Source organism: Fusarium flagelliforme (assembly GCF_020744385.1).
Source record: "Fusarium flagelliforme strain FIESC 12 MPI-CAGE-AA-0113 chromosome Unknown B0J16scaffold_6, whole genome shotgun sequence".
Classification (NCBI taxonomy): Eukaryota; Fungi; Ascomycota; class Sordariomycetes; order Hypocreales; family Nectriaceae; genus Fusarium; species Fusarium flagelliforme.
Window position 1 is genome coordinate 559959 of NW_025763508.1, and position 26835 is coordinate 586793.

At 48.4% G+C, this 26835-nt stretch overlaps 9 protein-coding genes and 1 non-coding gene across 10 annotated transcripts; 2 read left to right on the plus strand and 8 right to left on the minus strand.

The window, feature by feature from the left end:
* Positions 1-821: 821 nt before the first annotated feature.
* Positions 822-3297, minus strand: B0J16DRAFT_364074 (uncharacterized protein; the record flags this gene model as incomplete). Its single annotated transcript, XM_046129918.1, has 7 exons — positions 2916-3297; positions 2747-2864; positions 2241-2700; positions 1792-1849; positions 1622-1741; positions 1204-1569; positions 822-1158 (listed from the first exon to the last, which is right to left on the minus strand). Exons 1-7 carry the CDS (start codon positions 3176-3178, stop codon positions 822-824), a joined length of 1722 nt encoding a protein of 573 aa, XP_045979756.1. The 5' UTR covers positions 3179-3297.
* Positions 3298-3375: 78 nt separating this feature from the next.
* On the minus strand, positions 3376-7092 carry B0J16DRAFT_416880 (uncharacterized protein). The gene is made up of 6 exons (XM_046133635.1): positions 6554-7092; positions 6147-6508; positions 5814-5892; positions 5574-5768; positions 4855-5530; positions 3376-4807 (listed from the first exon to the last, which is right to left on the minus strand). The coding sequence occupies exons 1-6, from the start codon at positions 6927-6929 to the stop codon at positions 3613-3615; spliced, it is 2883 nt and encodes a 960-aa protein (XP_045979757.1). The 5' UTR covers positions 6930-7092; the 3' UTR covers positions 3376-3612.
* Positions 7093-9235: 2143 nt separating this feature from the next.
* Positions 9236-12050, plus strand: B0J16DRAFT_167396 (uncharacterized protein). Its single transcript, XM_046122336.1, has 2 exons — positions 9236-9654; positions 9703-12050. The coding sequence occupies exons 1-2, from the start codon at positions 9549-9551 to the stop codon at positions 11946-11948; spliced, it is 2352 nt and encodes a 783-aa protein (XP_045979758.1). The 5' UTR covers positions 9236-9548; the 3' UTR covers positions 11949-12050.
* A 326-nt stretch (positions 12051-12376) lies between these two features.
* On the plus strand, positions 12377-13399 carry B0J16DRAFT_322674 (uncharacterized protein; the record flags this gene model as incomplete). The annotated part of the gene is made up of 3 exons (XM_046125724.1): positions 12377-12641; positions 12702-12901; positions 13076-13399. The coding sequence occupies 3 exons, from the start codon at positions 12377-12379 to the stop codon at positions 13397-13399; spliced, it is 789 nt and encodes a 262-aa protein (XP_045979759.1).
* Positions 13400-13750: 351 nt separating this feature from the next.
* B0J16DRAFT_t263 lies at positions 13751-13842 on the minus strand. Its single transcript has one exon. It is a non-coding gene; the product is annotated as a tRNA-Thr (tRNA).
* Positions 13843-14143: 301 nt separating this feature from the next.
* B0J16DRAFT_364077 (uncharacterized protein) lies at positions 14144-18862 on the minus strand (the record flags this gene model as incomplete). The annotated part of the gene is made up of 4 exons (XM_046129919.1): positions 14144-15724; positions 15767-17299; positions 17345-18432; positions 18478-18862. 4 exons carry the CDS (start codon positions 18860-18862, stop codon positions 14144-14146), a joined length of 4587 nt encoding a protein of 1528 aa, XP_045979760.1.
* A 774-nt stretch (positions 18863-19636) lies between these two features.
* Positions 19637-20923, minus strand: B0J16DRAFT_402619 (uncharacterized protein; the record flags this gene model as incomplete). Its single annotated transcript, XM_046132664.1, has 1 exon — positions 19637-20923. The coding sequence occupies one exon, from the start codon at positions 20921-20923 to the stop codon at positions 19637-19639; it is 1287 nt and encodes a 428-aa protein (XP_045979761.1).
* A 117-nt stretch (positions 20924-21040) lies between these two features.
* On the minus strand, positions 21041-21895 carry B0J16DRAFT_387016 (uncharacterized protein; the record flags this gene model as incomplete). Its single annotated transcript, XM_046131627.1, has 1 exon — positions 21041-21895. One exon carries the CDS (start codon positions 21893-21895, stop codon positions 21041-21043), a length of 855 nt encoding a protein of 284 aa, XP_045979762.1.
* Positions 21896-22392: 497 nt separating this feature from the next.
* On the minus strand, positions 22393-23706 carry B0J16DRAFT_346419 (protein-tyrosine phosphatase-like protein). Its single transcript, XM_046128447.1, has one exon. The coding sequence runs from the start codon at positions 23525-23527 to the stop codon at positions 22589-22591; it is 939 nt and encodes a 312-aa protein (XP_045979763.1). The 5' UTR covers positions 23528-23706; the 3' UTR covers positions 22393-22588.
* Positions 23707-24121: 415 nt separating this feature from the next.
* Positions 24122-26721, minus strand: B0J16DRAFT_308226 (P-loop containing nucleoside triphosphate hydrolase protein). The gene is made up of 2 exons (XM_046124872.1): positions 26445-26721; positions 24122-26398 (listed from the first exon to the last, which is right to left on the minus strand). The coding sequence occupies exons 1-2, from the start codon at positions 26613-26615 to the stop codon at positions 24305-24307; spliced, it is 2265 nt and encodes a 754-aa protein (XP_045979764.1). The 5' UTR covers positions 26616-26721; the 3' UTR covers positions 24122-24304.
* Positions 26722-26835: the final 114 nt, after the last annotated feature.

Consider the following 26835-nt stretch of genomic DNA (forward strand, 5'->3'; position numbering starts at 1 on the left):
TACTTCGTTGACGAAGTGGCGAGCTGAACTCCCGCAACGGGTTATGCCGATATACGACACATCATCCTTCATGTTTCTTCAACCCCGCAGCTTATGAACCTTCACTATCACATACCGAGACAAATCTGAACCTTCCCCGCCTATAGCTTCATGTACTCTCACCGGTAAGCTACTAACCCTTTCATTGGACATGTTGCGGTTGAGCTGAGTCTAGACCATGAGATGGATCAGATCTGACTAGTCTCACGGCCCGCTGCCGCTCTCCTGGACTAGCTCGAACCAAACGGTCGATCTCCACTGCTTCGTCAATTGGTACGTTCGAAAAACGTGGCTGGCTGGTTGAAAACTCACTATGCGGCTAAGGACCAATACAGTGGTGATGTCTCGGAATAGTGGCAAGGATTGAGGCTAGTTTGGATATGCAATATCTGAAAGCACTGTGAAGTGATAATCACGAGGATCACGTTCCTGATTTATTGAAACATGCAGATATATTGGATTATGGTGGCTTATATCACATTTCAGAATTGTTGGGACATTCTCGAAGGTTGTGGTGACGAGGCCTTGAGACGATAAGCGGGGAGAACCTTTCTCACCGAACTCGCGTATTATGTCCGTCACTGGGATCATGGAGAGGTGAGAAACACTTCAGCATTGCATTTGCTCAATTGGTAACATTGCGAACAATCGCCGTCTCGTCGGGCCATCGACACGTACATCACCAGATAAACATGACTCTTCGCGGTTCACAATGATTCGAAATCGCTATTAACTCAAATTACCACAGCACAATTTTCGTTCTCCCACATTCCGTAAACCCTTTAATCGCCAAGAGGATAGGCGTGAAGCACCTGTCCATGGAAGAGCGTGGCGTCCTTGGAAGCCAAGAACACATAGCTTGGTGCAATCTCACTGGGTTGTCCAACACGACCCAGCTGTGACTGCTTTCCGAATCCTTCCATCTGCTCAGCAGGTCGAGACGCGGGCTGGAGAGGAGTATGCACCGGTCCTGGAGCGACAGCATTGACTCGGATACCCTTCTTGACGAGCTGCTTGGAGAGCGATTGTGTGAATGAAGTGATGGCGCCCTTTGTAGAGGCGTAGTCGACCATTGCGGCGGTACCACGGAAGGCGACTGTGGAAGTTGTGTTGATAATGCTGCACCTGTTAGCTGAAGAATCGCACATCTAAATTGTCACTTACGAGCCACCCTTCTCCATGTGGTGAAGAGCATATTTCGTCATGGCAAACATCTGAAGAATGTTGCTTCGGAAGGTACTCTCAACGTTCTCCAAATCGATATCCTTAAAGTCTTCACACATGATCTGCTTCCCGGCATTGTTGACCAGGACGTCGATCTTGCCGAACTCATCGACATGCTTCTGAACGGCGTTCTTGCAAGTCTCGTTGTCCATGAGGTTTCCGGGGAACAAAACACACTTGCGGCCCTCCTTCTCGACCATTTTCTTGGTCTCTTCGGCGTCTTCTTGCTCTTCAGGGAGGTAGACGATTGTCACGTCAGCACCTTCGCGGGCGAAGAGGACGGCTACTGAGCGACCAATACCGGAGCTGGAGTTGTTAGAAGGTGAGCAAAGTAGTGACTTGGTGTGGTAAGACTTACTCTCCACCAGTGATGAGAGCCTTGGAGTTCTCGAGCTTGTTGGCAGCGCGATACTCGACGAAACCATCCTTGCCTTCTAGCTTTGTAGACTCGCTAGTAGGGTTCATAGCCTTCTCAGTTCTGTCGCAAGTGAGTTCTCTGTTCTTGGTGGTAAGATGATTGTGACGTACCCAGGGAGGTTCTGGGCTTGAGCCTCAGGAACGGGTTGGAAAGTGCCATCTTTTCCAGCTTGAGACATGGTCGCGGATGATTATTTGTGAATTGGTGAAAGGTGAGGAATTGTTTTATCGATTACAACTTGTCTGAAGAATTGAGAGAATTGAGATTTGGAAGGAAAGAGCGTGTCGGCTGCCTTATTTATCTGTGTCGCTGATGATGTCAGTATGCGTCCGTCGCGGGGCTGCTCCTGCTCATCGCGATTGCATCACGATCTATCAATCAACTGCTCACCATTCGAACATAATTCTTCAATTGACCTAATCTTATCAACAATCGATTTGGAATCACGGCCTATAGTTGACGACCGACCCAAACGTATCAGATTGTCCCCAAATACCCTCCCTCAAACAAGACAACTGCACAATCTGCGAATGGTCCACAAACAAATTGACGTCGGTACCAAACTCTCTGATGTACCAATTGAACACCTTTGGATCCGCGGCTTCAAACATGACCTTCTCTTGAGGCAGTTCTCTCAAGATCTGTTGGATCACATCTGTCCTCCAACTCTTGACATTCTCGGTGATGCCCTCACTCTCGATCATGATGCGCTCAACACCAGCGTCGATGAAGCGCTTGCCCATGTTGATGATCTTTGAAGGGTCAGACGTTCCGATTGAAGACAGCTCCGATGCTTCTGTGTCCCCGCCTGCACCGAATTGAATGCCGCATTCGGGTTTAGCGATAAGACCTTCTGCATGGACCTTGTCGACAATACGAAGCCAATCGTCTTGGGGGATGGAAAGGAAGCCAGCTGAAATCTCGATCACGTCGAAACCGAGCTGTTTGCATTTCTTCAGATACTGGTCTACTGCCCAGCCTGGGTTAGATTGCAGAAGTATATGCTCCATCCATCCACCCTGGTAATGGTCAGTATCTGTTCGAGGTCTGTGGAAGAAGACTTACTGTTGATACGTAGACGTTATGTTCATGAGCGAGGTTGATAAGTTCTGTTAGCTTCTCCTCTGGAAACAACGAGAACGAACCACCAGCGAACTTGAGACCATCTACATGGTGACCCATACTGGAAGCAATCAGTTTTGAACTATTACGATATGTTATCCGTCATACTTACGTCTCTAAAACATCCTGGAGATATCGCTTTCCCATAACAGAGTAATACGGCCCTCGAATCTCAGTCACACCCACCGATCGAGGCTTTGGTGGACGGCTGTTATGACGAACGAAGCCGAAACCCTTCTCTTTATCTTCTAAAAGAATTGGAGTAGTTGCTCTGAGATTACGATACACTGAGAAAGGTCGAGCAGCGGCTCTGGGGATTGCGGATGAAGCTCGCCATGCTGGGCGGGCGGCTTTGAGAAGGCCGGCGTGAGACATTATCTTCAATTGCGAGCTTATAATTGATACAGTGAGTTATCCGTAACAGTTTGGTGGTTTCTCTGTTATCAATCGTGTCCTATGTGTTATCGGCCGTTTATCAAAGCAACAGGTTGTAGCATGATATCATCATGATGCACATCTGAGTTGACGAAGCTGTAACATAGACACCAGGTTTTGCGTCATAACGTACATCTGCCGATGCCAATCATGAATTATCTAGCTGATAAAGAAGTGGGAGTTGGCAGAGCTCTTAGATGGGACAATAATGTCGGCATATGCGGTCTTGGGGATGTCGGATGCAGTGTGCCGAGCGTCACGCTGAGTGGTCGTATTAGTTCTCCCCAAGTCCCAGACGACCTCAAGAACATCGCAATACCTCTATAACTCTATAATAAACTGTATATAGCCTTCTATCCAGTCAGGTTCCCTCTTCACGCCTTTCTAGCAATAACGCTAGAAACCGCCCGTCTATCAGGCGGCACATAAGCCTCCCTCGCCTCAGCACTCTCCCACAATTGAGATGAATAATGAGTAAACGGAAGGTCCTCATATGCTAGATACGAGCTTCCTTTAACAAAACCCTCAAACCCTTTGACATTTTTTCCAGCCAGCGCGAGTTGAATCTGCTGTACCCAGAACATACTCTGCGTCAAACCGACCTGTTTAGCCACCTCCAATGCCGTAGAAGAAGCAATCGAGGCAGCACTCTTCTGGGCATCAGGCTCGGTTTGTCCGGAGAGACTATTGAAGAGAAAGCGCAAGAGGCTTGCGTGGCTGGCGACGTTGAGTTCAGACTCGGGCATAAGCTTCGCTTCATCGATGAGAACAGCGGCTTGGAAGTCCAGCTCTTCGCGAGGCGGTAGGTCTGAAGGTGCAGCCAGGCGACGGCTTATGGCATTAACCATCTGCGACCGAGCAAGATCCATTCTAGCCTGCGATGGCAGACCAAACACGTTCGGCAGAGCTTTCTTGTCGGGGTTCACGAAGCTCATACGGGCCGGGATGCTTTCCCATGTGGATTGTGAATAATACTGACGCCATTCCTCGCCCGTCAAGCCAAACAGAGACCTGAATGCTTCATAGGTAAGAGCCGGACCCAGGCCGTTGAAGTTGTTCTGTACTGAAGAGTCCTCGACTTCTAAGGAGCGAATGTAGGCGTGGATGATCTGGATCCAGAAGTAGGCATGTGTCTCAGAGTAAGGAGGAATTGAAGGGTCTGAAGCACGGAGTCGCATTGTAGACGATTGAAGAGCTTCAAGGGCTTGTTTGACGACTCCTCCACGTCTTAGTTTAGAGGTCAACGTCTTTTGGACCACCGAAAAGGCAAAGCGTGGGAGTCGGTCAACGTCGTTGATGGGCTTCTGCTGTTGTGGCTTCTCGGAGGTAACTTGGCTGACTGTAGGGAGTGGTTGTAAGTCCGGAAGATGCCAGTTCTCTCTGGCCTCCTGTGTAAATAGAAGGTCCTTGGTGTAATAAGACCTCCACAGACCAGAGTTCATCAGACGTGGTGCCGAAAAGACGATGTCTGCGTATTGTTCCCGCCCAGGGAATTCGTCAAGTGCCTCGCTTGCTTGGTACTCGAGAGCAGCGACTTGAATTTGATGAAGCCAGAAAATGGTCATTGTTCTGTCAACAGTTAGTATCAAGCCATCGGGAGACAGAGAGGGCCATACTTGTGCGCTGTATTGCGAAACCTCTCTGGATCACCCTCCCTCAATCGGTTCAAATGCGCCATGAACTCATCCGCACACTCCAAGAGACCCAGTCCACTCGCAAAGCAATCGTGCATAACGAAGAAACCTGCTCGAAGATGGGTGTAATGATCCCACGACGCAAGACTGCCATCCATGAAAGCTTTCCAGAACGTTTTCGCGTGGGCACTTTTGGCATTTGCTTGTCTGATCCGATTGACAAGCTCCTCTTCACTCGGACCCTTCTCTCTCTGTTCAATCTCAGCCTTTGTATTTTGTGCTGGCTTAACAGGTTTCAGAGCTTTTCTGATCTCCTCAATAGCGGGATGCACTTGTGTACCATGCAACGCGCTGAAGCCAGGATAGTCCAAGATCCTGATATCGAGCTTATTCTCGTATGGTTTAATCTCCTTCTCAATAACCACCTTGAGGTCCTTGACGACTTTGGCTGCTTCTTCTGGCGAAAGGTGATCCTGCCTGTTGAACAGGATAAACATGTTCTTTGCTTCAAATCCCTCCATCATACTCATCGACATGCGAAGATATTCCATAGAGAATTCGATTCTATCGGGACACAAGTCTTCGCAGCTTTGGAGAAATATGATGAAGCGATCTTTTAACATGTAGTGTTGAGTCAGAGGTCGGATTGCATCGCATCCTGGTGCTGTTAGTCAGATCCATGGTATATGGCAATAACCCACCTCCAATGTCCCACAGCGTGAGTTTATCCCCATCTGGGTAGTCAAATGTCTCAACATTGAATCCTATTGTTGGAATAGTCTGGACAGGTTCGCCGTATCTCAATCTATAAATCAACGTTGTTTTTCCGGATGTATCGTTTCCTAGCACCAGACCAACATGCTCGGTGCCTCTTCCCAACAGCCAACGTGCGATTTCTAGACTTGTTAGCTCCAGTACCAGCAGAAACAGTTGAGACTTACTCATGATGATTGATGACTGAAGACGATCTAGTGTTTCTGGAGGACGACCAGACAGATATACACCTTTAAAAGTCGCTGCCTTGAAGTGGGGAGCTGAGCGAGATGTGGCTTTAGGAATCCGCCATGTCCTTTCAGCTTCTCAAAATAACCGAGCACTAGCTTCAGCCCCAGGTTGCAATCAGGCTGTAAACATCACGGATCGTCGTGACTTTAATTGAGACCACTTGGCCAAATATTGGTTCACAGGCACACCAGACATAACTCGTATCCCGATAAATCTTCAAAATTTTCTCTTTCATATCATCATGGGTATCGTAGTCCAATCTAATCAACAGATCCAGCGAGCGCAACAGCGCTGAATCTCAAATCAGCACCCTCACGCTCCAAAAACTTGAGGACACCAAGCGCCAGGCCCTTAGAACTCAGTACATCCTCGTTCTCTTCCAAATCACCTCGTCGGATGGGTCCCTTTCGTCGTCCATCGAGTTCCCAAAGTCCGTTATCCGTTCCCTTGGCGAAGCAAACGTAGTGAAGCTCTACATCGTCATCGGCGGCAGGCGCGGGGGTGTCGCCTTGAGTGGCAGCCTCCTTATGGGCAGTCGCGAGCTCGGGTGTGGATTCGAGAACCTTTGCGCGGCCGTGGGGATCGAGAGGCATGCTCTTCTTGACGATGGTATCGAGGGTAGATCCCTCCTCTGCTAGATGTTAGCTCTATCCTCGCAGAAAACAGGTCAACGTACGGATGAAGTTTCGTGCATTTCCATTGGTAATAGCATGCAACAAACCCATCATACCACAGGCATTCTTGATCGTTTGAGGCCACCACAAGACAGGCTCTGTATCTCCCTTGCCCTTGTATTCATCCGTCAAGCTATCCTCTGCCATGCGGTGGCTCTCGTACACGGCGCTAACGGGGAACACAAGAAGAAGAGCGAGCGCTGGGCGGGGGATGAAAGCGAGGAGGTCGGGATCGGTCAGGGAGTAGACGTCGTGCATCTCGAGAGCGTCAGAGATACCAAGCTTGTGGATGAGCGTGGTCATGAGTTGAGGATTCGCTTCAAGGGGGATGAAGGCTGGGCAGCCGCCGGAAGGATCGGGATCTGTAGTCAGAGACATATTTTCTGGTATAGTCGATTTCGCTTGAAGATGTTTGATGCAGTGTGAAAGATATGTGTTGATGGTAGTAATTTGGGTTACTGATGGGCGAGTTCAGGCAGGTCAACCCCACGTACACCTGGCGGGGCTGTATTTATGACGTCGCTAAAGACCTCACTTGAACCTTCCGTTCAGAGGACATTTTTAACATCAACACAACCTCACTTGATCCGCTTTCATAAATAGTTTAATAACGATCAGAAGACTAAACAAACCATTGGAAGCGCTTAGAAGATTAACTACTCTCTGACTTAATTTGGAATTAAAATGAAATCTACTGAGTGTCTATAGGGTAACCTCATCATAAAGACAACACCCTCATCTAAGCTAATCTAATTTGATTAGCCTCGCCAATCGCGTCAAAGATGGTCCAGGAACAATCGACCGAAAATCATCGCTATGACTGCTGATCCCATTCTCGTAATATTTTCCTAGCGGCCTGATCAGCGCTGCCATATTAATTGTCACCTCTAGTTTATCCTCCGTCTCTTTAGTTTGAGAGTCTGTTAAATGACTAGCATCAGAGACAAAACGGTGTAGAAAAAAAGCAAAATGAGGACGACATAACAGTTGACCACTTGCTGGAAGAAACAAATCCTACATGAAACATCAATGACGGTAAGAAAAAGCAATATCTTACCTATAGGCTATAGGCAAAGACAGGTCAGATTTCACAGTTCATGTCACAAATCGCAACATGACTGTTACAACTCTCGTATCGCTTCGCGGAACCGGTCCTGCACTAGTAACGAAGTGATTGGGATCAGCTACTGCATAGTGATCTCATGATCCTTTGTAACTATCGGTGTGAAACAATCTCAATTACAAAGGTTACAGTGAGAGCCACAAGCATGAACACAAGCACAAGCAGAGTAACAAAATACCACATGGCAATTTATAGACGAAAGGCACGGTATCATCATTTCTTCAGGCAGCGGCCCGTTCCTGTGTTCATGTAACACAGATGATCTGTTTGGTTACATGGTATACATTGCGTTGCCGTATCAATGACTCGGAGGTGTACAATTCATTCTTCGTTTCGCTTAACAAACCTCAAGGGTCCATCCCCTGTAAATACAACCTAGGTAAGGTCAGCCTTGTAAACTCAGGTTAAAACCCACAACGGGAATCTCCTTTGACTCCTTTGTTCTCTGCTATCTCCTCATTTGACATGATTCCCGAACCAAGCAGTCGGTCTCGCCTACAAAAGTAATGCCGTGATATACGTGTTATCCAACGTGGGGATATCGGGAATGCGGCTTCTATAAGCCGGTTGCATATTATTTTGTAGTCATATCTCATTTATTTGCTTCATGCGTCTGAGTACGTGTCAGGTAAAAGGTCTTGTTTGAGCATTTCTTGCGTACGTAGCCTAAAATAAGTTGACCCATGTTGATCAGAAACCAGATTCGGAACATCGCCACGCCGTTTCAAAAGTTTGCAGATGGCGTCAGTCGGGTCGGTTAATACCGTTGATGATCCCCAGTTTGACCATCGCAAACGTTTTAACAAGAGGACTCACTTATTGTCCCCTTTTTACCATGGTTATTTAATGGTTATTATTAATGCTTATCCCTAAAATGCCATCCCGTGTGCACAGCATTTCTCCCGTGTCACTCGGACAGTAACAGAGAAACCCCTGAAGCAAAGTTGTGGTCCCTGCATCGATCAGCCTGCTTCTGTGTTCTGGGCTGTTCCAGGGAGAGAGACTTTAGAGTTCAGGGGGGTCCATGCCCCAAGCGCTTGAGCTACAGTACAAGCTGCAAGTCAGACGCCCCTGATCCGGATCCTGGGGGACAATCAGCCTCTGATTCGATGATCTTGAGACAAAGAATATCTTGGAAGGAATTGTGTGTCTGACACAATCTATATCTCATGCTGGTGTAGAATGAATTGAATGCCATTGAATCGCAAGGAGACTGGAGTCAAATCTCATTTTTGTTGTATCAAGAACTAACGCACAGATAGACCGTAGCCTGTCACTTTCTTCTAGCCTGGGTCCGACTCCTTTTTAGCCCATGTTTAGAGTCTCCATTCGCATCTAAGCGCGGGTCCTTTTCTTCTCCTCTTTACTCGGTTGGCGTCATTGTTAGTTTCCTTTACCCCTGTACTTAACCAAGTGTCTTGTCTGTTTTCGGTCAAGGATCTTGTTAAGTGGAAGCTTGCACGGAAGATTCTCTAACCAGGGATAGCAGCTCCAAATCAAATGCTATGACTCTCGAATAGACGCCCTCGCCCTTCATCCTTTAAAGTCTAACGACCGCCCCCCCAGATCCCAAAAATCTGGATCTGGATCCGTTCAATCGTTTGGCCTGCATTAGTCCAAAGATTGTGACGTTCCGTTTTAGTTTCGTTTCTTTTCTCTCCCTCTTCTCATTTTTGTTTCTACTAAAACACGCCTTCGTACCTTCCTTTTTCTTGGACCCCTCTTACTTTTTATTTCAGGTCGGAATGCACGAATGGTCCTTGAGACCTCAGCTTTAATTTGCCTCCATTGCTTAGCTGGCCACTCGAATCAATTCATAATCCGCGGTCGCCTCTCTTGATGCCGGCCTGCATGGCAGGGTAACGGCTATCATCATGGGCTTCTTCAGCAACCTTTTTACCCGCAAATCGAATGCGAAGAGGGCTTCAGTCAAGGGTCAGTCATATAATGCGACTGTAGCCTCGATACCACCAATTCAAGGTATATGCGACATGCAGAAAACCAAGACAATAGCTGACAAGGATCCAGGAACATTTCCAGTGTCTGGTAATGGCCCCAACGTCTTGGATCAACTGCAGCGAGCAGCCAGAAAACGCAGCCAAGCGCAATTATCGACAGTATCACGAGATGATTATGGCCATGATTCTATAGCACCTCCTCCCATGGTCCCTCGATTTCACGGTCAATCGAGACCAACAACAGCGCCCAACCAAGCCAACTCTACGGCCTCACGGCCACTTTCTCTGTCACGCAGTATTCGAAGCTCAAACTCAGCCTGGAGTGTTCCCGAGAAACCCTCAAGAGGTCGCACTGAGAACCCACCCCCAGTACCCTCTATTCCGACTCACCACCGTCGAGAGAGTTCAATCGATTCATTTCAGGACAAACGCCATTCATTTATCGATGTTCTTGATGCACAGGGAGAGTTTTCGCATCCAAACTTTCGCTCACGGCTATCGGCTACCGGTGCGCGAGAATACGATGAAGACGTTGCCGAGAGAAATCTGGGCGATAACGGCTTGAACCTTAATAGCGCCGCCACAAAGGCCTACTACCGACTCTCCGGCAGTGGTCACCTAGAGCTACCCACTAACGACCGTGAATACGAAGAGGATGATGATGATGACTACGCCCCTTATCCTGGTGTCCCCCATGGTGACTCCGGGACGAAGCGGGACAAGCGGTCGAAATCTAATTCATCAGTTTGGAGAAGATCTTACTCTGGTCCAATTGGTAACGATTTGTTAAGAACCAGCAAATCTCATCTCCGTGAAAAACGATCCGAGTCTCCTAAAGCGAGTCTCACGAGTCTCAGAGCACCGACATTATCCAAGGCAGACCGCAGAAGATCATTCAACGCATTTGCTTCTCCCCAAGAAGAAGAAGAAAAAAGTCGCAAACCGAGATCTCTCAGCTTACATCCCTCAATTTCGAGCTTTTCTTACGATAGACCTCCATCACCTCCAACTCTATTGCCGCCACAATTGTCACCACCGTCAGCATCACCCCCACCAGTACAACGATCAAGGCCAAGGACAAGCGAAGGTAGAAGTCGAGGCAGGAGTTTCAATCATGTCGAGATTGAGCCTGTTGAAGAGGACGATGAAGACTTTGCGCCGTTCCCAACTGTACCATCACGGTTTAGACTTTCGGAACACCGGTCCACCTCATACCTCGAACCAAGCTATGGTTATGACCACCATGAAAGGCACAACCAACGTCCAGAATCATACCATGGAGGTTTGGCCATGTCTCTTAACGAGATGCCTCACTTCTCACGCCCAACTAGTGCTTCGTCCATGGACAAGTCATTTAACCGATCTCGCACCATGACCAGCATTCGCAGTCAGCGTCTCGACGACATCAACGAGCACATCCCCGTGCGAACATCATCCCTTTTCAAGGCACAACCATGCGTCACACCATCGACGATGTCGTCTGGCTTCTCCAGCAACCCATTCCCCAGATCCGTGGGCCACCACACCCCAAGCACATCGATTGACGCATCTCTTCCCCCGTCAATCAAATTGCATCCGGAGCCTGAACCAAACAAAGCAGCGGAAGAAGCCAGCTACTACAACGCAGGCGATGACGAGTTCTCCGCTGATACACTGGTTCCTTCGCGAAGGGAAATCGAGCGGGATCTCGGTCACCCTTTTGGTGATGGTATCAACCTTGATCTTTATCTTTCCGATGCAAGCGAGGATTCAGTGGACTCCTTCGTCGCCTGGAAAGAGAAGCGCCGTAACGAAGAGGGTCTCCTAATGAAAGACGCCTATGGAACCGGTGCGGGTCTACCAGGTCTTTTTGAACCTGTGCCCATTCTCAAGGCTTCTGTTGAGCCTCCTTCTCTACTCGAGATACCTGTCGAGCCCGTTGTCGCCAAGCGCCCTAAGACACCAAAGAGTCCAAAGAACACTCGTCCTAGCACTCGAAGCAGCAAGTCGACTCCTAACCGATCTCAACAAAGATCGCGACAGAGTCGCAGGAGTACCAATACACCCCGTCACACCAAAGCCTCCAACGATCAAGACTCTGACTCTGATTGGGAGGACGAAATACCATCTGCTCCCACAGCGCCCGGCTTTGTCTCGCTCGCCGATCTCGGTATCGATATTCGTGAACTGGGCTGGGACCAGTTTGGCCTGACCGAAGCCGACGATGCGAAGGTGGACATGCAGACTGCCATAAAACTCAGGAAGGCGATCAAGGCTAAAAAGCAACGACAGAAGGAAGAGGAGGAAGCGTGTGCGGCAGATGTTGAGGACCATTGAATGAGATATGAAAGCGACTGGAGTTATGGATGGGTATACGACACCTGACAGGATTTTCTTTGTATAATGGATTTTGGCGTATGATCGGTTGGATAGGATGTCTCCGACGGCAGCATTTTCAGGGTGGGTGGGATTTCCTACATGATGGGTCATAGTACCCTCGATACCAATACGGATACTTTCTTTTTTCTTCGGCTTAACGCAGTCATAATGCGACTTTGAGTGAAAGTATCGTGATTATTTGACTGGAGTCTATTGAGGACTGACTTCTGAGCTTTAGGTTACAGGAAAGGTTAGCCTAAGAGCCTGATCTAATATACCCTAAACTGATCTGCCATCCCCGTCTTATAAGCCCCCGTGGTCAAGGTGGTTGTTGTCCGGGCAGGGCACGAGAGTTGGTATCTGTTTCCTTGTTTAAGGCAGCCAAGATGCCTGTGGAGATGATTTGTGTTGGAGAAAGGTTTACCGCAACAAGCAAATTCATGGGCTGGGACACGAAGCGTCTTCTAGTCGGCGACGATGTCTGGGATGTTCTCATAGGAACCGTCCTCTTGCTCAGGGCGTCGCCCGGAGCTGTTGAAGGAGCTCTTCCAAGCAGATCAAGCCGTGAGCAAGAGGTTGTTCGAGGCAGGCAGCAAGGAAGGGAGAAGGACTCTGTTGTTGTTGTTGCTGCTGCTGTTGTTTCTGCTGCTGGTATTGCTTGGATGTAGGTGTCTGGTACTCGATAGGATATGTAGTTGTATCCGGGATTAGTCGCCGTTGTTGCTGTTGCTGCTGTTGCTATCCGCGAGATCTCCGGAGAGGCTAATCCAACCTTCATCATCACTCGCAAGGCAGTTGTGCCCTCTTCACGAGCCTCCGGCTATCTTGATGATCGCCTCGACCACAAGCAAGTTGTTTGTATCGATGTTCCATTCGCACATAAGGGACTACCAAGCAGCTCGGGCTGGACCGTGAGAGGCTGCTCGAGCAGGTAGCAAGTAAGGTAGAAGTGTGTTGTTGCTGCTGCTGCTATGGTTGTTGCAATCTGCGATGTACCTCGAGAGGCTACCCCGAGCATCACCATCACTCAAAAGGCAGTTATGCCCTCTTCATGAGCTCCTGATTATCTAGATGGCCGCCTCAAGAGCAAACAAGTTGTTGTTGTCAATGTTTTGGTGTCGCTGCTGCTGTCCTTTGTCGCTGTTGCTATTGCTGCTACGTATCTGCGTGGAGTCTTGCTGGAGAGGCTCCTAAGCATCACCAGCACTCAGAAAGGAAGTTGTGCCCTCTTCATGGGTCCTTGGTTCAGCTCGATGGTCGCTTCCAGCACAACTAAGCTGTTTGTATCACGTTTCACTTGTGCAGAAGAAACGGCGAGTAGCCGGGTTCGAGGCGACGTAGGCGGTCTGAATAGATCCTTATCCACAGTAGCTCTGTACGAATCAGTCAATATCTGTATCCTCTTGTAGTTATCGTCAACTTGCCATGGCTTGCCGAGTAAAGTTACGACAAGACTTTTAGTCGGAAGTGGCATTTTAGTCAACGCATGCCACCCGTTTTGTAGTATTGTTTGTTGAGAGTGAATTGAATGAGAATCCTGTAGGACGTAGGAAAGTCTGCAGGTAAATAAAGTCCTTCTAACCCATCCTTAAGTCTGGAAGGCACCACGGCGACCGACGCTCCTTCCTCAACTCGCTGCACCATCACGTGGCAGGCACCAGCAAAAATAGATACCGTCAATCCTCAACACCATAAAATCATCACGAACTCGAGAACACATCGCAAAAAGTCATGCCAAACAGCAAAAGAAGAATATTTAATGCCCCGTACTGGAATCGAACCAGTGATCTTCGCATGTCATTTCTGGCTTACGCCATACGAGTGCGACGCCTTACCACTTGGCCAAGAGGGCTAGCTTAATTGTTATACGCTACATGTGCAATTACGCTCTATGTTCTTAACAAAATGCTGACGTTTGAAAACATCATGTCCAACTCCATGATATCGCAAGCACGACGAAGCATCCTCTGCACCAATGTTCAATCCTACCAATGGAGCTAATTGATTATTCAACGCTACATGATTATGTAGAATCCTTATGTAAATCAATCAACAATACCCTCCCACTTTGTACCATTGTTCGATAACAAGACATGCTCTGCACTCCTGCCCCCGACTGTCCCTATTAATCATTACGGCGGTCCTAGAAACCTTTACACAGCCGTGCCATGGTCAATCTCCACATCATCAACCCGAATGTCACAGTTGCAACCCAGACGCTTCCTCGCCGCTTCCATATCGCCACCAAAGGACTCGAGCAGTTCGATTGCTAGCTCTGCAGCCTTCATCTTGCCAGACCATCCACTGGTGGAAACATAGCTTGTGATAACCACTTCATGTGCTATGAAAGCACTCAACACATCATCCTCGGTCGCAACATCCATGCCCCGTTCAGCATCCGGAACCTCGACTTTTGACATTACAGACCACGCTTTGCAACCAACCTGTCGTTGCATCATCTTGGTAAGAATCGTGACAGGGTGTTTGTTTGCAAAAGTATCGTAAAGGGACATGTCTTCAAAATATGGGACAATGTACTTGGTAAAGAATTTCTCAACGACAGAATAGTCGAATTTAGAGTCCACAAACATGGCCCCGACGAGAGCCTCGACCGAGTCTGCGTATGCCTTGGGTGGCGGCTTTATGTTGCGCCAAAAGTCCATACGCATGCGAGTCCCTTTCTCTTCTGCTTCTTTGCGGGCCTCCTCCTCAGCTGCCTCAAGTTCGATCACATAATCTCGAATCTCGTTGCTGAATATCGAATAGTTCGCTAGAAGATGGTGGTGTAGGTTGAGCTTGACGCAGAGACAACCCAAGAAATGGTTGGATACCATCGCCATTTTGTGCTCAGTCAACCACTGGGGATCCGCAAGTGGGAAATTCATGTATAGGTACTCGACAATGGCCATATCAAGGAGAGCATCTCCCAGAAACTCGAGGCGTTGGTAATGTGGCACGCTCCCGGAGTACGTGTAAGATGGATGTGTGAACGCACTTTCGAGCAGCGGCGCCGATTTGAAATGGTATCCGATGGATTCTTCTACCTTCTGCACCAGTCTGCGTTGGTTGGCGTTTGAATTAGCCTTCTGCCAATCTGGAACCTTGAACGCGGCATAGTAATCATCAAAGGTCACCATAGAGTGATGCTTGGATCGGGCCATCTGTGTCACAGCTTTGACGGCCATGTTCATCTTGTCATCCTTGCTCGAGAGATACGCAGCACCAATGAGAGCTTCACAGACATCTGCGATGGTTTTGTCGGCCAAGCTTTGTCTTTTATTTGCCTTGAGAGCCTTGCCCTTGATGAGTGTCAAATCGGGGTACCAAGTTCGTCTATTGAATGCCAGAGATCGGATATACTCTGGGAGTTTGCAGTCGACAGCAGTGTTGAAAAGGTTCTGGTTGCAAATGAGCAACATACGCTCAACATGGTATAGGCATTCGTCACCCTTGGGCTTTCGTGTAAAGATAGCGATTGTCGTAGCCATCTTGAGAAAAGAGTCCCCAAGGAACTCCAGCCGTTCATAGTTGGAACCCATGCCGGCTTGAAAGTTGATTTGTTGCTTGTCATGTTCATCAGTGTTGTCGCTATCTTTGGTCATTGCTTCGAGAGCTAGTACAGGCGGGATAGAGAGTTCGAGAACTTCACACGCATCGAGGGCGACCAGCACGGAATCTATCCTGTGAATGATTGCTGGGAACTTGAGTGCCATAGAAACGACGTCGAGCGGTAACTAGAAATGTTAGATACGTTTTGAAGCTAGGATATAACTTACGGGCGATACGTTGAGCGGCTCCAAAATGACGAAGCAGTCTTTGTTAACTTCCTCATCGACCTGAAATTCATCCAACAGATTTCGTCGCAACGAGAGGAGCTCTGCTCTAACGACAGGCTGATCATCGTTCCATTCTCGCCTTTTTCGGGATGCGAGGAAATAACTGTTGCTGTATTCCTTGATGGTAGGTTCCACAGACCTATAAGCACGACACCTCGGCTCGGGTACACCCTCTGGTGTAGGATCGGAGGGCTTCTTCGTCTTGTCGATACCTTTGAGAATAAGTTTGCGCCCTCCATCATAGAGATCAACTACAAACTTGTCGACAAAGAAATCATCTGGCGCATTATTCCAGTCGAGAAACTCGTTCTCTTTGACAAGACTGACGGTGTCCCAATCGATTTGTGGTGCTTCGTGGCTGTCTCTTGCCGAAGGCGCGAGAAGGTAGGGAAATTGGTCGCAAGTTGCTTCAAACTTTTTGCTGAAAACATCATCAAAGATCTTGAGTGTGAAAGCAGTCAGTCCTTCAGCTTGTTGTGCAGTTATACTGAGAGGTTCCTGGGAGCATAACAACTCAACGACACCTGACCGTCCGTTGCCGAAAAACAAGGGAGTTGAAGGTAACTGCGGAAGAGCTTTGCGAGAAAGAAGAATCAATGGCCTACTTTCTCTTTCTTGTCCCGATTTCATGTTGAGAGTAATCGTTGTCGGGTAAAAGTCCGTCCATTCTCCAATAGAACTCCAAATGTTGGGCCTTACACGCATGTCATGCTCGGCCTTCTTGTTCGGGCTGATCCCCATACGAGCATTGCGCATTTTGTGGGCTTGTTTTATGAACTTGGGCTGAAGATGCTCGTCGATGTGTTTTCCTGCAATGAGTTTCTTGCAGGCTTCGAAAGCCGCAGAACACTTGGCCAGAATCTTGCTACGCTGTGGGTAACCTGTTTGGGAGACGAGAGGAGAGTTTTGCGGGAGGTGAACAGTGGCGATATACTGTGTCGTCACCCTGTAGACGTGGTACTCGGCTTTGGTGTTTAAACCATCACCTGTGTGTAAGGTCGCAGCGAATCTGGACAACAGTTCGAGGCTAGAAGGGAACGTGAGGCGCGCTCCTGCGTTGGTTTCGTATACGTGGTAGCTCATCCGCTCGATTTGTCTCTCCATCTCTTCACTCCATGTCTCGTCTGGCAGCCTGCGGTCTTCAGGTTGCCCGAGACAAAACTTTTGGACAGCTGTTACATCTCTCAATGCTTGCTTTATAGTGCGGGCTTGCTTCATGTTACCATCCTCCAGCATGGTGATGAACCGCGAAGACTTTGACCTGGCGCGCCCTTTGGACTGCACATATTGAATGACTGAGCTGTAGAGGTCGAATCGAACACAAAGACCACACTCGGGCACATCAATTCCCTCCTCTGCCACTGACGTTGCAAAAAGGCAGTTGATGTCATTATCGATGAACTTCCGGAGCGTCGAACATTGCTCTGAAAGAGACATGTTGCCAATGTGGCCACTCCCCGCTTTATGTCCAATCTACCATGGTTAACTTATGGTTAGGAATAAGGAAGTATAACTCACCATGTACCCGGCAGTCATCCCTGGAATCGCCATTGACGCCTGGTTAAAAAGGTCTGCAAGCAAGCAGGCTGTGTGTCTTTGATCAACAAAAACAATGCAGCGTTTCGCATCATCAGCTGTGAAGGCATGAACCAGAATTCCATGCAGGCATTTCACCTTGGAAGACAAATCGTTGGATTCAGGGGTGATGGTATTAAACTGGTGGGCTGCAACAACTTCTCGGACCTGGTGGACGGCATCTCTTGCTTTGTCCAGTCTTGCCAATACGTGCTCTGTATTACCAACAAAAGCCGCTTTAGTCCTGTCGCTAAGTCGTTTGGTCTCGTCTTCAGTGATCGAAAGCTGCCAATACCGGTCTGCACACCAAGAGCCGAGTGTTGATGATGCTTCTTTCGTAAAGCTGAGAGATGCTTCAAATGTTTCATTTCGAGAAACGAGTCTAGAGATCGAATCCCAGAGCGGCGTCTTTGTTTCTTCTGGTAACTCAAGCGTGTTGTACCTGACTGTTTCTTCAACTTGTACCTGCAATGCCATTGCTTCCATGAGCATCTTGTCGGAAAGTACTGCGATCTCGCCGTCCAAGGTTCTCTCAAGTTCACGGGCGAATTCTCTCACATCGCTGGTCTTGGAGTCCACAGGGGAAGCAGTCATTCCGAAAATTCGAGGCCTCTCACTCTTTTGAGTAGTGAAATAGTATCTTCTCATGATTTCTGCGTAATCGTGCTTTTTCTTTGCATGGTGGGCTTCGTCAAAGATGAGTAGATGGATTCGGTCCATGGTGATGAAGGCGTTGTTGAGACAGTCGAGCAGAATGTGGGCTGTACAGAGCACGACGGCGTTCTCGCTGAATTGAGTGTCCCAGTAGCTCTTGCTCTTTTTCAAGCCCTTGGAATCGCCTGTGAACATTTCGATTGGATGGCCCCCAACGGAGTCCTTAAGAGCGCGATATTGTTGTTCACAGAGTGCAACCTTTTCTACTAAGAAGAAGGCCACTTTCTTGGGGTTACCAACACTGCGAGATTCTACTTCTTCTCGAAGGCAATGTACGAGCAGGTTAGCAGCGATTCTGGTTTTGCCGGAACCTGCATCTGTTAGCATGGAGCCTGTGGCCAGTTCTAACGAGAGGAGATTACCTGTAGGCAAAACCACGATTATGTTTTTCCCCTTGGCCATTTCGGAGAGCTCTATCTGATATTCTCGATCGGGTTCGCTGTCAAGACTGCTAGAACTGACCTGGTCGAACCTCTTTCTGCCAGAATTCGCAGAGGCTTTCTCTTGAGACTGCCTTGCAAAATCCTGCAGAGCTTTTTGCCCAGCGCGCTGCCGTTCGGTGATGCGTCGAGCTTTGGAAGGCTTGACCGTCAGGCGATACTGAACGCCTTGGTCATCTTCATCCTCCGAATCAGTTTGATCAACTTTGTCGACGTCTTCTTTCAGTGGAACAGCAGGTAGATCGGCTATGAGATCACAGACCTGCCCTGAAGACTCTCTGGTTCTTTTGGCAGTGATCGCGTTCATGATTAATGGTAGCTTTGCGTGGTAATGAATCAAAAGAGCTTTGGCTCTGGGAGGATATCCCTGAGGATAAATATGAAGGTGCCCGAGCTATTTGGGGTTTGCTACACACCTGGTGATAAGATGCCCGGCAGTGCGCATTCAGTGCGGCAGCTGGCAGCGGAGAGTACAAACTGCAGGCATGCAAATTTGGGTGAATCAGATGGAAGCTTCCATAGGTAGTAAACTCGGTGTCACAAAGAAAGAACCAGCGGAGATTGGTCTACCTACCTACCTGCCCTACCTATTCAGCAACAATCAGTTTGCGCGGTACATGGCCTCGAAGATTTGGCCCCGAAAAGCATAAGAGACAAAATGATTTAGTTACTTTATGCTGGGATGAACTAGTACTTAAGCTACTTTATTTTAACGCTCCTAAGTCTTAGAGGATAATTCTTTTGTCACCTACCTGCATAGATATAACACTGGTACGATGCAGCGGGAAAGCACATTTAATTTACAGCCGTACGTTGCCATACTCGGACGGAATGTTTTCAATACCTAGGTAGATTGTATTACTGCTCTATTCTTTGTCATCAAGTTGCAAGACCATATCACCGCTTGTGTACCTAGGTAGGTAGGCAATCTAAGCTAACGCTTGTTCCTTCTGTATAAAAAGAAACCTGACTATGTCAAGAACAAACAGATATCTCCCAAGGCCCAAGCTTCCCAGAATCAATCATACCTACGTAAACCAACCAAAAGATTTCACTCTAAGTCCCGTAAAATAAGCACCTCTCAAGCAGTACCCTCTGCATCATGCCCTTCTCCCGTCAGTACCTCGTTCGCATCGTCAGCCTCAAAAGCAATCCCGGCACAATCTGCCTTCTCTGCTGTCCAAGCAAAGCTGGCCCTATCCGCATAACGTACGCCTTCTGATCCTGATCTGATATTCTCAAACGCCACACGAAGCTCATTTGGCTGGATCTGGTTTCTGAGTATCCTGGGTATCTCTGTCTCGTTGCTTTGCCCGCTCCTACGGACAGCTGTTTGGGCGAAATGGGCGCTTGTCGACATCGCGGCGTATATCGCATGTTTGGCGGAAACTGCGCTTCTTGCTGTTGAGACGGGTGCAGGTTCAGGAGCAAAGGGATCTTCGCGTATGACATCCACAGACTTGTGACCTTTTGGCTTGGTAGGAGTGGCATTGCGAGACGTTCTGACGATAAGCTTGATTCGACCAGAAGAAGGAGGATCGCTCTCGCCCGGAGTGACCCCTTTTTTTCGCTTCGTTGGTGTCTTTTGTGTATGATTGCTATCCTCTCCAGCTTCAGAGTCTTCTTGAAGCTTCTTCTGATTTCGGGAACCTCCGGTATTCTTCTGGGCCATCTTGTCGCTCTCTTTCTTCTTGAAAGTCATCTTTCTGGTCCTGTTCGAAGATCTCTTCTTTGTATTTGGACAGTACTCCTCATCCTTTTCTGGTTCCGGGATCACCATGTTTCCAATACCTTCGCCATCATCTTCGCTGGTGCTTTCACTTTCCAGCTTCTTCTCTTCCTCGTCCAAAAAGTCGCGATACTTACCATCAAGCATATCGCGAAGTCGAGAAGAGGGTGTAGGTGGGGGAGTACTGTGTCCATACTGCTGGCACGGAGCAAAAGATCGAGTATCCGGTACTAGCTGGGGTATATTGAGGTCGGTAAGGTACTCGCCCCGAGCAACAGTTTCTGTTTTGATGTTTTCTATGCCTGACAGTCCGACTGGAATCGGAATTCGTTGCTTGTCGATAGCGTCCTGGATGTAGTTCCACTCGATATCCATAAGCAAGAAGCCAGCTTTATCTTCAAGGACCTCGAATTGCTGAGCTAGCGTTGGTACTTTTGAACCGAGCAGGAATACGACTCCCATCTCTCGATCTTCCGGGGTTATCTTCTCAGTGCAAAGAAGAGGACGAGATTGTTCTAGAAGCTCGTTGACAGTTTGCCCCTTTTCTACTGCATGCTGTTGGAGTGCGTCGCGTGGAATTTTCCCCGCCTCCTTTTGCCATTTGTCCCAAACGGAATACTCGCAAACGTATGTTTCCATAAACTCTTGAACTTGGCGATCCTCAAGTTGCAAAATTACATTCACAATGCGTGAGAAACTGTGTTGTTTGTTGAGCATCCATATAACAACCCATTTGACACCCCAGGAGAGGCTGTCCTATGCCTTTCCATGGTTGTCTGGTGTTGGTTGGGATGGTTTCGATTCGGGCAGTGGTTTTGGCTCGGGCAGTGGATGTTTGCGCGGTCGACCTCTCTTTTTCGGCGGATCGCTTCCATTTCCCTTTGCTACACGAGGCCTCTTAGGTACTCTTGCAGTCGTAGCTTTCGACGGACCCCCGTTCGCTCCACCGGTTGCGACATGAATTGTGTCGCCGCCCGATGAGACGTTGATCGAGTTGTCGCTAGATCTTTGTGGGAAGAATTGATTTGTTAGACGTGGGACTGACGATGTGCCCTCGGAGTTGAGTTGTTTCTGATTCACCTCTCGGCTCTCCGGTTGTTTCCCTTCGAGGATGAGGTCTATTTGTTGAGAATCTTGATGAAGCAACTCGGATGCGAAAGCTCGATGCTGTCGTAGCTCCTCCATATTCGCATTGAAAAGGGCCATTTCGTAGTTAACCCTTTCGTAGTTTGGCATCTCGGGTCCAGGCATAGCGATAGCGACATCTGTGGGTGAAATTCTATTACACTCTGGTTGTGCCTCTGTTGTATATTCTGAAGGCGCGCATGTGTCGCAACTAGAACATGAATGCGATTCTTCCGGTCCGAGCCAGACCCCCCTTCTTTCGGTCAAGGGTCTCCAATACGCCATAAGAGAAGTATCAAGTAGCTCATAAGAGCCCTTCTTCTGGTGAATTTTGGCAGGCGGTGGATTCTGCGTGGTATTGAAAGTTGAGTGTCGCGATTCCGAGTCGACATTGAAAAGGCGAAAGTTGTAGTCGTAGCCCTTGGTCAAGTCTGTCATCCAGGCTTCGGTATCGCCTATCTCCACTGCTGAGTCTTTCGCGGTCATTGTTAAAGAATGATGAGGCGAAGTAATAACATTATGGAAGAGTGAAGGTTGGGAAGCAGAAAGCAGGGGAAGGTACGTGAGGGCGCGATCAAACGTGAAGAGAGTTTAGGCAGCGCGCACAATTCCTTAGAAGTAAACAGAATAAATCAAAGTTACTGATGTTTTGTTTGTTTTGGTGAAGTATAATGTTCTTTCTTGCTAATCTTGTTTATCGGTCGGCACTGGCAGACATTGGCAAGGCGGGCAGCATCCACAGAGGGAATGAATGCTTCTTTGAGCCTCCAGATCACAGCAGTGGAAGCAAGTGAATTTAAAGCCATGCTCTATCTTTTGCATGTCACTAATTAAGTAGCTTGGAACACTGTGAGGATATCGGCATGGATGGTCGTCAAAAGCCTAGGAGACAAAAGCCTAAAAGACAAAAGCATAAGAGACAAAAGCATAAGAGACAAAAGAGTTCAGACACTACGTGGCCATCTAAGCTGTGGCTTATACGACTTTATTTTGGCGCCATGATGTAGAGTTCTCGCGCTTGAATACTCCCAAGTCTGACTCAGAAGACATGCGCTTGTCAACATACTCGTAATTTAAAGCTTTAACTCGCTGAGTCCTAACACCAACACTAATTATACAGGGTATCAAAGTTCCATCCCAAACGCCATCCATATGCATCCTACTCTAGCAGAAGCACCCCTACATATCCACAAACGGGACAAAAGCCCCCCGTCCCTCGAACCGATCATGGTCCAATGTGAAGCTGTCCCTTACATCAGAATCCTCTTCTTTGGAGCAATCCTCGATATGTCGCTTCGTATGCATTGCGTTTTGGGGCGTGGTGGCGTGAGAGGCCACTTGAGACCGTGCACGTAGAATGTCCTCCCAGCTTTGGAGCTTTCGCTTGATATCCTCGTCGAAAGTACAGCAGAATCGCTGTATGCTGATGAATTGAACTGCAGTGATCATGTCCTTTCCGAAAACCGCCATGATGTAGGCTGCAGCGAGCGCTGCTGAGCGGTCGTTTCCAGTTTCGCAGGTGATAAGTACTTTGCCACGGTGGAAGTTGCTAGGGTCGACCTTCATAGAGCCGTCTTGGTTGATCTCCTGGGCCTGGCGGTGGTAAATGGAAAGAAGATGGTCGTTGATAGCGCGTATGACGACTGAAAAGGACGTAATTAACTTGTCGTATCCTTCTAGATCGACATACTGCAGGGCAATTCCTAGAGCTTCGGCCGCCTTCTCTACGCCATTGAGCCTGGTACCGCTCATACGAGAGTCCCTGGCAACCAGAAACATGGTGATGCCTTCGCGCTTAAGCCAATCGTGGTCCTTGGCGACGCTGTTGGGACCGAGATACAAAAAGTCGACCAGGCATTGGGCTTCACGGCGCTGTTCGTAAGACCAGTCTGCAGAGCGGTCGGTCGCGATCTGCTTCATGTTGCGGGTGATGATTTCCACGTCCTGGGCAGTCAACTGACTTGGGTCGACGTTTCCGTATGAGGGCATGAGATTTGGGACCTCGATAGCGCCGCATTGTCCGGTGGCGGGAATATGAATGAATGGCGGGCTGGGAGCTCGACGAGTATAAGGTGCAGAGGGCACGGCGTAGGAGGGGTGGAAATGTGAATCCTCCATTGTGAAAAGTGTTGTTTGAAGAGCAGGTTTTGCTGTAGATACCCGGAGAATTTCCTGTGATACTGAAGGACGGATTGATGTAGCGAAGCGTCCGTCGTGTGGTACAGCAAGAGCACTTGACCGCTGACTGAGAACCTGTGATAATAAATCAAGGTTGAAGATTAAATGTCAGCGTGAAATGCGATGGGACGGGAGTCAAGTGGAGTTGAATTAAGGCAGTTGGCCCTTGAGTTTAGGTCCGGGCTTTGATCAGCTCCCCACTTGGTACCTAGGCTACAGCGGGCATACAGGGCAGCAGGGGTCTACCAATGACGTTGATCTTTACCTGGTGCCTTACAAGTCCCTTTAATTTGAGTCCAGGGTCCAGTCTCTATTCACGGTTTATTCACGGCTTTGTATGTCATTATCCGAAATGGCTTGATGAATGGTTAAACTTACAGAATGACTCGCTTGAATGCGCTGCGGATGGCCAATGAATGACTTTACCTACCAACAGGCTCTGCAAAATACCCTGCTGATGGTCAATTGTGGCTGCAGAATATCAATAGCATGCGGGCATGTACCGTTGAAACAAAAGGCACGTGGCAATAACTTCCCATGCCTCCGATCTCTTTGTTTGAGTTCGTTTGAGTTGTATTGTACAAATTTGGTGGTACATCATTTCTAAATAAAGTTACATCCATTTCCTTTTTGTCATCTAGGCATGTCCCAATCCAACGCCGAGCATCATATGCCATGCATTTCCCCTATTGTACTGTACATTTTCAAGAATCATAATCATCCAGTTGTAGTTGCCGGACTTTCTTCGTAGCCCACCAACTCGCCAAGCGGCGGGTCGTCCGTCTCCTGTTCTAAATCTTTAATATCGCCATCTTCCAGCCCCAGCTGAGATGCAGTTCTCTCCTCTGCTTCCTTTCGGCTCCTCCTTCGGAGACTCTTCAGGTCGCTCTCTGTAAAGTCCAGTCTGTCCAGTGTGTCGATCAGCTTCTCCTCGACCAGCGATCGGATGTGGAACGCCAGAGCCTGGTCTCGAAACATGCCGCTGAAACGATATGACAGCCAGATGTACTGGTTGATGGCTTGATGGAGAGATTCCAGTTTGTGAAGATAAGCCATCGCAGTGAGCTGGGATTTTCGGTAGTTGATATCCAAGTTCTCTATTGGTATTTCCTTGATGTCGAGGAGATCACCCCTGCCATTCTTTGCGATGATCGTTGCGAGTGCACGAAGGACTGGTACTGCGTTCTGGGCGTTTATGGCAATAGGGAGGTTGGTGAAGGTGAGTCGATCGTAGATGGTGAGAGGGATATCCTGAATCAAATCGGCAATCTGGAGCTTCTCGGAAGATACGTGGAGTCTAAACATCCTGCCCACGGACGCCAACTCTCGAATCCGCATGAGGATGAATGACAGAGGCGTCTCCTTGGGAAAGTATGTTGAGAAGCGCTCGACGACTGAAGCTGGTGGGGTGATGTACGCAGCTTCGATATCGTCAACATTGGCGTCGAAAGCTCGATGCACCGATTTGAGATCCTGTGAATCCATTGTAGTGACATATCCAATCTTGCTCTCCTCTTTGACTGCACCAGTCGTTCCTGCGGTTGCGTCGCGAGCCGTCTTGTATCTACCCGCACGACCTCCAATTTGTTTCAACTCGGGGTACGAGAGCAGCCTGTTCTGACTACCGTCGTACTTGGTAACAGATTCGAGAATGACTCGTCGGATTTCGAGGTTCAGACCCATTCCAATAGCGTCACTGGCAACAACAAAGTCGTAGTCGTTATCAGGGTCGTTAAATAGGGCGGCTTGCTGGACCCGCACCTCAGGAGGCAAAGATCCGTAAATGATGGCGCATCTTCGTCCGGTCTTGGTCTCGATCGTTCGCTTAAGGGCGTGAAGGCTCATGCGACTGAATGCAACAACAGCATCGCCCTTCTCAAGCTTGCTGTAGTCTCCGTTCAAAGACCTGTCCATAGCCTCCAAGGGACTGAGACGGTTATATCGATGCACAATACACTTGTCGCCAATCGATGCGCAGATATTCTCAATCAACTGGACAGTTCGCTCTTCGCCACAAACATGAACCTCTTTCGCCTGAACACCCAACAAAGCCGTCGCCCAACCCTGTCCTCTGTCGGGATCCGCTATCATCTGGATCTCATCGATGACAGCGACATCATATATTTCGTTAACGGGAATCATTTCAACTGTACAACTCGTAAAGTACGTATCCGTATCTGCGGGCTTTCGGACCTCTTCTCCTGTTAACAGCGCGCACGGCAATCCCTTGGCTACTAGGCGCGAGTAGACCTCGTTTGCCAATAAACGCAAAGGTCCGGCATAAACTCCGCGCTTCGAGTTTTCCAGAGCTTTGAGTGCTCTGTACGTCTTTCCAGAATTTGTCGGTCCAACGTGGACGTGGATTGTGCGCTGCATCGCTCTCGTCGCAGGGAACCATTCGTAGGGGAATCTAAAGTCCAGTAATCGTTTTTGACTGGCCTCCATTCCTTTTGACAATCGCTGTCGAATAATGAATGACTGGAAAGAGTACTGAAGTTCGTTTGTGAGACCCTTGAGATCCCTCAGAATGAATGCATCGCGAAGATTCCAGAATAGAGGGTTCTTGACACGATCCGAAACATTCTGCTCAGCCAAATCGAATGCGTTATCGAGCACATTCATGAACTCGGCAGCCTGTCGATGAAACTCATCCTCTCCTACACCCGCAGCAGACACGGCCGTCGTGTTCATGTTCTTGATAACTCCCTGGAACTTTGACAATACTGTTGACCGGAACATTCCATGACGGCCTGACGCATGTGCTCTATCATCAAGTCTTAATCTTGACGCTGGATCTTGACCCTGGCTCAACTAAATTTTGTTAGTGGCAATTTTTAAAGATGAGTGAACAACATACTGCACCACCTCTTGAAACATCAAAGTTGCCATTTCCCTTCTTAATAGAAGGTTTAGGTTTTCCTTTCTTCGGTTGCCTCTCAAGTCTTGGTGTGGTGGAAAGTGCCCTCGCTGATACCGATAATGAAACCAGAGGAGCTCGCACAGCTCCAGCCCGGAGCAAATACCTCATGATGAAAAACTCAAGAATGAGCTCAACATGCTCCCCCTCGAAAGGAAAAACAGTAAAAAAGAAACGACAAAAAGTTGTCTAATTTTGCACGATGGCAAAAGTGTCGCCATCATTCTACTATTCATTCAATCCCATCTCAAAATTTCCAATGAGTCGGGCCATCGTTTGGCCGGGATCCGCAGTGCCTGCGTTAAGTTTTATGCGAGCGATTTGGGAGAGT

Coding starts and splice junctions, on each gene's coding strand:
- B0J16DRAFT_416880 (XM_046133635.1), bottom strand. CDS start 6,929: ATGTCTCTGACTACAGATCCCGATCCTTCCGGCGGCTGCCCAGCCTTC. Junction 6,509..6,553: donor AAATGCACGAAACTTCATCC/GTACGTTGACCT, acceptor AACATCTAGCAG/AGGAGGGATCTACCCTCGAT. Junction 5,769..5,813: donor TCAGTCATCAATCATCATGA/GTAAGTCTCAAC, acceptor TAACAAGTCTAG/AAATCGCACGTTGGCTGTTG.
- B0J16DRAFT_167396 (XM_046122336.1), top strand. CDS start 9,549: ATGGGCTTCTTCAGCAACCTTTTTACCCGCAAATCGAATGCGAAGAGG. Junction 9,655..9,702: donor CTCGATACCACCAATTCAAG/GTATATGCGACA, acceptor ACAAGGATCCAG/GAACATTTCCAGTGTCTGGT.
- B0J16DRAFT_346419 (XM_046128447.1), bottom strand. CDS start 23,527: ATGGAGGATTCACATTTCCACCCCTCCTACGCCGTGCCCTCTGCACCT.
- B0J16DRAFT_308226 (XM_046124872.1), bottom strand. CDS start 26,615: ATGAGGTATTTGCTCCGGGCTGGAGCTGTGCGAGCTCCTCTGGTTTCA. Junction 26,399..26,444: donor ATGTTTCAAGAGGTGGTGCA/GTATGTTGTTCA, acceptor AACAAAATTTAG/TTGAGCCAGGGTCAAGATCC.